The sequence below is a fragment of the Hipposideros armiger genome, unplaced genomic scaffold (genome assembly GCF_001890085.2).
Source record: "Hipposideros armiger isolate ML-2016 unplaced genomic scaffold, ASM189008v1 scaffold_739, whole genome shotgun sequence".
Lineage (NCBI taxonomy): Eukaryota > Metazoa > Chordata > Mammalia > Chiroptera > Hipposideridae > Hipposideros > Hipposideros armiger.
Genome location: NW_017732089.1, coordinates 309829 through 318406, shown reverse-complemented (window position 1 = coordinate 318406; position 8578 = coordinate 309829). Strand labels below are relative to the sequence as shown.

General features: G+C 52.6%; 1 protein-coding gene across 2 annotated transcripts in view; it reads left to right on the top strand.

Annotated features, from left to right (window-relative positions):
* The window catches only part of ENO2 (enolase 2), an 8298-nt gene extending 2466 nt beyond the window's left edge, over nt 1-5832 (top strand). For both annotated transcript variants that reach the window (XM_019627744.1, XM_019627745.1), the window contains 10 exons: nt 132-227; nt 383-441; nt 734-803; nt 1285-1418; nt 1644-1866; nt 2786-2983; nt 3789-3990; nt 4260-4368; nt 4530-4588; nt 4889-5832. In XM_019627744.1, coding sequence (XP_019483289.1) covers nt 132-227; nt 383-441; nt 734-803; nt 1285-1418; nt 1644-1866; nt 2786-2983; nt 3789-3990; nt 4260-4368; nt 4530-4588; nt 4889-4958 — 1220 coding nt within the window. In that variant the 3' untranslated portion in view covers nt 4959-5832. The remainder of the gene's footprint in view (nt 1-131; nt 228-382; nt 442-733; nt 804-1284; nt 1419-1643; nt 1867-2785; nt 2984-3788; nt 3991-4259; nt 4369-4529; nt 4589-4888) is intronic.
* The last annotated feature ends 2746 nt before the right edge of the window (nt 5833-8578 follow it).

Below are 8578 nucleotides of genomic sequence, written 5' to 3'. Positions count from 1 at the left end.
TGTGTACTGGGGAGCAGTGTGGGAAGAGGGCTTGATGTGGCAAGCAGGAGTTTAGAGCTGGAAGGCTGAAGGGATCCCTGGTCCCTGTAGTGTCCTTCTTTCTTCCTCCTCACTCCATGTTCTTCTCCCAGGTGTTTTCCGGGCTGCGGTGCCCAGTGGAGCCTCCACTGGAATCTATGAGGCCCTGGAGCTAAGGGATGGGGACAAACAACGTTACTTAGGCAAAGGTGAGGCCTTCTCTCTTTTCCAAGCTCTCCCACCCCTCAGCTTTATACTCCTACCTCACACCAGTCACCAAGCCTCTTCCTTGCATGCCTGCCTTTCCTTTTCCCTTCTGGCCCCTCCCGGCCTGACCAAGTCTAGCCTCTCTGCCTCTCCCCAGGTGTCCTGAAGGCAGTGGACCACATCAACACCACCATTGCACCAGCCCTCATCAGCTCAGTGAGGCCTGCTCTTTGCTGGGGGTGGCAGGACCAGGGTCCTGGAAGGAATCCTGGGTTAGGGGAGAAGGAAGAGGGGGGAGAAAGGCCCACCCCTTGGGAATCATGGTTACCAAAGGAAGGGTGGGGAGATGACTCCTTATAGCCCTCCTTATAGTTCTGTGACAGGCTGCTGTCATAGGAACCTGTTTGGATCCTCCTGGCTGGATGTGAGCCTGTGTGTGAAGGGGGGGCCCTGTGCCTTAGGGCCCAGCCTCCATCCTGGCCCTCGGTGATGGTGGCTGTGCCCGCAGGGTCTCTCTGTAGTGGAGCAGGAGAAGCTAGACAACCTGATGTTGGAGTTGGATGGGACTGAGAACAAATGTAAGCAGAAACTGGGAGAAAGTGGGGAGGCTGAGGGTGGGGACACGTGGAGCAGAAAGAGAACTGAAGGGGCCAGTGCTGTGGGGGCTTCCTGAGGAAGGACTGTCAGAGGACTAGCTCTTTTTCCATATTCTCCTCAGAGCCAGGGCAGGAGAAGATGAGTAACTGCAGGGTGGGTGGGTGGGGGGAGTGACATTAGACAGAGGAAGATCCTCTTTGCAGCACCAAGAGGAGGGAGTTGGCGTGAGATAGTCTGGTCTTGGAATGTTTAGAAATAAGTGCAGCTCTCTGCCCTTTCCAGTCACCTCCTTTCTACCTCCACCTCCCCTGCTATTTCAGGAGAGAATAGACGAGATGTTGCAGGAGAGCAGAGTGCAGAGGAGGTCTCCTTTACTGGCTCCTTTGGGGAGTATAGGTGGAGGCAAGGGCTTGAAGGGGAAGGGGTCATTTGTGCTCAGTGCCTTCCTCTGTAATATTCCAGCCAAGTTTGGGGCCAATGCCATCCTGGGTGTATCCCTGGCCGTGTGTAAGGCAGGGGCAGCCGAGCGGGAATTGCCCCTATATCGACACATTGCTCAGCTGGCGGGGAACTCAGACCTCATCCTGCCTGTGCCGGTGAGCACTGTGCCATGCCTGTGCCTCTCCCAGGGGTGGGGGCAGGGAGAGCATGAAACCTTGTGAAGACTAATAAGAGGAAAGGGAATTGGGGCAGCTAAAGAAAAAGGATGGGGACATGAGACTTGGAGTCTGGGAAGCTGGGGGAAGTTGGGGATTTTGGGTGAACACCCCCAGGGGCAGGAAGGAAAGTGCTCAGTGACTTTTCTGTCCTGTGGCTCCAAGGCCTTCAATGTGATCAATGGTGGCTCTCATGCTGGGAACAAGCTGGCCATGCAGGAGTTTATGATCCTCCCAGTGGGCGCTGAGAGCTTTCGGGATGCCATGCGACTTGGGGCAGAGGTCTACCACACGCTCAAGGGGGTCATCAAGGACAAATATGGCAAGGATGCCACCAATGTGGGAGATGAAGGCGGCTTTGCCCCCAATATCCTGGAGAACAGTGAAGGTGAGGCCAAGAGCTCCACTCCCAACACCAAGTCTCACTCCACCCTGGGCCATCAGGAAGGGTCACACACTTCACCAAGTCCTAAGGAGTATGGGTGGGCGGTCCTTGACTCCTGCTAGCTCCAAGAGGTGCCAGTCCTTGGAGTGGGTTCCAGAGGGCCTGCCACATTCACATGCAGGCCTTGGAAGACAGTCCTCACCTGCCCAGCCAGATCTGTTAGGAACTGTTAATTCTCACTGGAGCCCCTGGGACTGCTAGGAGGTGGTTTGGGTCACCTGTGGGATTCATCCCAGCCTTTAACTCTGTAGGATTTTCAGTTTGATGAGATACACTAAGCTCCAGGGAATCTATTCAAATCTATCCCATTCCCACCCCAACTTCTTAGGCCTTGAGGATTCCTAACTTTTCTCTGTCCTGGGAAAAACTGTATAGTGAATAGAAACAATACCGGTAGTGGCTCAGAGTTAAGGTTCTGAGGCCAAGCTGCCTGCATTTGAACCCTGACTTGAAGAGTTACTGGCTGGTGATCTTCTTTACTTAATTTCTCCATGCTTCATCTTATCTGTAAAATGGGAATGCTAATAATAGTGTCTACCTCATAGCATTCTTGTGAGAATTAAATGAAACATATATATGAAGTGCTTAGGTGACATAGTTAGCCCTCAATGAACGACAGCTATTTAAAAAAAATATTAAAAAATAATAAAAATAAGAAAAAAAAACTATTATTAATAGAATTCCATTCCTCTGCCTTCCTGAAAGATGGTCTTCTCTTCTCAGACCTGGGAATCACCCTAACAAGAACCTTAGCCAGACTCCTCCCCAGCAAGTCCTCCACCTCTGCTCTGAATTTCTTCCTTTCCCTTATTCATCCTTGCCCACCCTTCCTGCTAATAATCTCACTGTGTTTCATCCCCAGCCTTGGAGCTGGTGAAGGAAGCCATCGACAAGGCTGGCTACACGGAAAAGATTGTCATTGGCATGGATGTCGCTGCCTCAGAGTTTTATCGTGATGGCAAATATGACTTGGATTTCAAGTCTCCTGCTGATCCCTCCCGATATATCACTGGGGACCAGCTGGGGTCCCTCTACCAGGACTTTGTCAGGGACTATCCTGGTGAGATAGGGCAGGGGGTGTGGGGGTGTGTGTGGGGGCAACGAGAGCAACAGAGAGGGCAAGGGGCAGGCAGGGATGTGTTGGGGCAACTCTGGACCTTATAGGGTGCTGACTCAGGTGCCAGGTGGAGGTGCCCTAAGAAGAATCTGAGAGCAAGGGATGGGGTGAAGAAGGCTTTTGCAGGCCTGGGCTTTGTGTGTAGTATAAAGGTGCAGGTATCTATGATGAACTTGTTCCATCTGCTTCGGATCCTGATTAAAGTCATGGGCTCTGAAGCTACTAGGAACATGGGGAAAGCTTTGGAAGAAACCAAGAATGGTGAGAGGGTGACCAGACCTAGCAGGAAACTAGCACATTTCAGTATTTTTGATGGATAAAATTGTGGTTGCTGAATGGAGCTGGAAGTGATGTGTGAATAGAACAGAAGGCTGATGAGGAACTGAATTACCCTATGTAATTCATGCTTTTACCCCTGCATGGAGGCAATTGACTTCCATTTTCCTGAGACAGTGCAAGAAAAACAGAGGATTTTGATTAGTAATGAGGAAGGGCTTCCTGGTAGTGAAAATAGGAAAATGCAAAGATAGGTTGTGAGAAAGGTTCTAAGCCCTTGGTTTTTTGGGAAGGTTTTATGAAAGAATCAAGGTAAGAATCAGTTAGGGCAGGCTGATTTTGGTGGGGAGCAAAGATGAGCAGGTTCTGTTAGCTAAGGGATATAGGCATTTCAGGGAACCAAAGGGAGTTGTCTCTGCCTGATCCAGAGCCCCAGGGAGGGTCAACAGCCCCCTCACCACTCTCCCTGCAGTGGTCTCCATTGAGGACCCCTTTGACCAGGATGATTGGGCTGCCTGGTCGAAGTTCACAGCCAATGTAGGGATCCAGATTGTGGGTGATGACCTGACAGTGACCAACCCAAAGCGTATTGAGCGCGCAGTGGAGGAAAAGGCCTGCAACTGTCTGCTGCTGAAAGTCAACCAGATCGGTTCAGTCACTGAAGCCATCCAAGCGTGAGTGCTTCCTGGTTCTCTCCTGCCCAGTCCCTGTTTCTCAGGACCCCTCTTGCAAGGGCTGTAAGCCTGATTTTGCCCACAAATGCTGAAGAGAGCAGGGAACCTGGAATCACCTTCATAGCTCTCGGTTTTGCTCCCTCCATCCCTGATTCTCTACTCCCCTCCCAGCTTCTCTCCAGATGTTTCTTAGCATAGACCAAAGCTGGGGCTGGGAAGAGAATACCCTATGTGAGGGACCGGGGGTCAGTGCTGGTGTATGGATACAGGTGCAAGCTGGCCCAGGAGAATGGCTGGGGGGTCATGGTGAGTCATCGCTCAGGAGAGACTGAGGACACGTTCATCGCAGACCTGGTGGTGGGGCTGTGCACAGGCCAGGTGAGTGCAAGGGAGATCTTTGTGGAATTGGTGGGTTCTGCCTCAGGTGGGTCTCCTTCCATGTGTTTAAGGGAGTCAGGGAAATTTCAAGGGAGTGTTAAGTTTCCTTTCAAGGAATGAAGGGGCAGCCACCGAGCTGCTTATCTTTTGGGATGTTTCAGATCAAGACTGGTGCCCCGTGCCGTTCTGAGCGTCTGGCTAAGTACAACCAACTCATGAGGTGAGGGAACCTGGGGAGTGGGAGCCCAGGGCTCAGAGAGATAAAAGCTCTGTGTGCCCACCCTTCCATCTCCAGTGCCCAGGGCCTGGAGAACAGTAGATACAGAAAAGATTTGGTTTTTAAAAATGAGTTCACTGATGGATGGATCCCATGGGTCACAGGGGAGAGCCAGGGAATGCACGCTTGGGTCAGGATGCAGGAGCAGGTGGAATGAGGGGCTTGGAGGCTGGGGGCCTCCTGGAAAGAGAAGTGGGATCCTCCTACTTCCCTGACGTTTCCTTTCTGGCTTATCTCTGTCAGAATTGAAGAAGAGCTAGGGGACGAAGCTCGCTTCGCTGGACACAATTTCCGCAATCCCAGCGTGCTGTGATCCTTCTACTTGCCTGGAGACTTGGACCTCCTCTCCCATCCTCCTGGAGCCCCTTCCTGTCCTGATCTGTGCTATTTCACCCCAGACATCCTGGCTGACCTGCTGCACTGCTCCTGGGCTTGTCCCGCCCCTGCTCTCTCTGCTCTCCCTCTCTGGGTTCTACACTCTCCACTTCTTCCTTCCTATTCTTTCTCCTCAAAGACTGGCCCAATGGGACTGAGGATTATAAAGGGGTCCATGGAGGAATGATCAGGGCCTGTGACGGGAGCATCAGAGTTGTTTGTTTAGGTGTTTAGAGAGGGGCCATGTGTCACTTGTGCTGGTTCCATGTGTTTTCCGTGTTGTATATCAGCCAGGCACCGCATGGTGCTGTGGTAGAGGGGCTTGCTGGCTGCGTGGTCATGCCTGGCCTAAGGCTTTAGTGTGCCTTTTATTTATTTATTTATTTATTTATTTATTTATTTATTTATTTATCATTCATCCTGTTAATTAGTTAATCATTTCCCCATAATTCCAGAGCCAAAAACTGGCCTGGCTGGAGGGGACTAGATGTCTGTATTTCATGTGGCTGTAGATTCCGAGATGGCGTGGGGTGGGAGGTTTTGCTGGAATGCAAAGGGTAACAGAAAAAAGGGCCTTGCTGGCAGTTCCTTTGTGTGTTCCAACCCTTCACTGAGGCCTGGCTCCCCCCAGAAGCGGGGCTGTGTGCCTGGGGGCTCTTCCCTGAGAACTCTCTCCCCGGCCCTCGCTTCCCTGCTCTTCCTCCAGCTGCACCAGAGCAACGTCTCGCTCCCCCGTGCCATGTTCCACAGTTGCCACCACCCCTGTGGAGTTGAAATGAGCACCACCATTAAAATCACCGTGCATTATTGTGTCTGAGGAGTCTTGTAGTCCATATGAGGGGAGAGAAGATGGAGCACCGAGAAGGAAGTTGGTGAAACTGGACAGCAGAGTTGGGGAGGGCACAAATGGAGGAAGACAAACAGAACAAATATGGCCAAGATGATGACATTGCCTACCTCACCCTGGCCAGGTGGGGTCTGTGTTGCCCCTGCCTTTTCAGCAGCAAGCATGGCCACAGGACCCAGGTGAATTAGGGATTTTAACCTGGAGTCCAATAATTTTTCAAATTATCCAAAATTTTGTGTGTACATGCATTTTTGGGGAAAGGAGTCCAGAGTGTTTTCAGATTCCTAAAGGGCCTTGGCCAAAGAAGGGATAAAGCTGGTGGACTGGAGTAGCTCCCATACTGGGCCTCTCCCAGACAAAATCCTGGCTGCTTCCGGGATGAGACAGCATTGTGTGGCCATCACCCCCTGCAAGATGGGGGACTGGGGACGTTACTGGGGGTGTAGAGGAGGGCCTGAGGAAAGAGCTCCAGTAAACTGGAGATTGAGGACCTGGAGTGCTCAACAGGACCCCTGGGTGGATCAGCCTGTGGGCAGGATGCCAGTGTGTGTCTGGAGACCCACTACAACTCTTCAGCTCCCGTGGAGCCCCGGCATTGAGATGGGAACCCAGGAGCCACCCAGTGGGGGGGAAAACCCCCTCACTGCTTTGGGTACAAGGGCACAGACCACCTGTGGGGAGCTGTGGCCACTAGAGGGAGTCAAGGTTCTGTAGGACACCATACTGAAGCCTGGCTCAAGGAGGGTGGGAGGAATTTCAAGGTTGTTCCCTCTGTGGGCCTCCCACTCTGTTTCTACTCTGAGTTCTGGTCCTGGGCTCCCTCTGCCATCCTGCTCAGCTCCAGGACTAGAAGAGGATTCCAGTTCTGCATGGGAAGGACCCATGTCCCTGTTCTTTTCCTTGCTGTGTCACTGACACCTCAGTCATTTTCAGTTCAGAGTTTCTTGCCCCCTCTTCTCTGTGCTGCTTCATTTCAATACAGGCATCTCATCTTTCCCTTCTCTCTTGTGTCTCCTGGCGCCCTTTCTGTTTCCCTTGGGGCACACTGTACTTTCCTCTGTGCCTCTTGGTTTTCTCTGGGGTCCATTATATCCATCTTCAGTAACTCCAAGCTGATTCTGGTTGGAGCCATATTTCCTAACCTCTGCCCTTTCCCCCATCCTTGCTAAGTCACCTTCTCTGACAGCCATGACTCCAACCCCCCCACCCCCACCCCCCCCCACCCCCACCCCCCCACACACCCCAGGTACTGGGTGGATTGGGTTACAGCTAGCTCTGCCTGGGCTTCCCAGGCCCCTCTCTCTACTTTCCCTTTGTGCCGTTGCCTGGAGACCGGTGGGTTGTGGGGGGCTGGGGCCAGAAAGGGAACTGGGGTGAGGGGTGGTGGTGGTGGTGCGTGTGTGTTTGATGCTTCCTGAAGCTGAATTATGAGCCTGGCCCTCAGGTAGGGGAGGAATTGGAGAGGGTAGGCCCTGGCTTCTCTCCTCTTGCTCCCCATTTTTCTACCTATGCCTAAATTTGTCTTTTAGGCTGAGCTATATGACCATCCTAACCCATCCCTTTAGTAGTTAAAAAAAATGAGGGAGAATAATTCAGCCTGGAAGGGAGTTAGGAAGGGCCTGGGCCAGGGCCCAGTGGGAGACTGAACTGAAAAGTGCAGAAAGAGAGGAAATGCAATAGGGAGGGGAGGAGGGGGAAGGAGGAGTCTTGGAACAAAGTTAGGGGTTGGGGAGGAGCAGGCGCTATCCTAGGGTACTGAGGGAGAAGGGGGGGGGGCGTGGATAGGGAGCTGGCCTGGTCTCCTGAAGGCCCTTGAGGGATAAGGAAGGTGGGCATGGGTGGTAAAGTGCCAACTAATTCTAGGACTAGAGTGGTGATTCCTTCCCAGGTTAAGGAAGCCTTCTTGTTCAGGGTCCCCAGTGCTTTAGAATCCATTTAGAGCTTTTGGGTATTCCTAGAACTTGGCTGAGCCTGGCCCAAGGAAATAATGGGCCGAAATCTACCAAGCTGCTACAGAGTTAACCTACTTCCTTCCCGGAAAGCTGGTGGGATCCTGCCATTGAGGGCCCACCTTTGGCCTCTAGGTGGCCTGGCCCCACACATACCCTACCCCTACTTCAAATCTGGAGCGCTATTGAGGGCTCCCAATCCATACTCCAGCTCCAGCTCTTCCTGTTTCCCAGCCTGCCTCCCTCCCATTCTCTGGCCTTCCCAATCTAGCCTGCCAAAAATCACCCAGTGTCTTGGTGTCCTTTGTCCTGGGAGATGTTGCTGCTGGGTGTGGGGCCAGGGAGCCAGCCCAGAAGAAGACACTGGTGGTGGACGGGTGGGGGTGCTGGCTTCAATGCCGAAGTTTGGGAATGGCTGGAAGGCTGGCAGAGTCAGAGGCCGCCACTGGCAGTGGGGGAGAAGGAAGCCTGGTCTGTGGTGGGGACTGTCTCCACATTAGAAGGATTGGGATTGGGGAAACAGGGCACCTAGGGACTTGGCTCTGCATTGAGCCTAATCCCCACCCAATCCCTTCCCTGGGGCCCAACGTGCCATCGGTGATGACTTCAAACAGATTTGAGAAGGAAAATGGAGACACTGCCAGAGAAGTGGGCCTGAGGATGGTGTCCCACGCCTATAAATTAATCCCTCACCTACACTGGGGCTTGCCTTCCCCCATTTCTATTATTCCCTTCTACTGCTTTGCCTTCCACTCTGTCTTC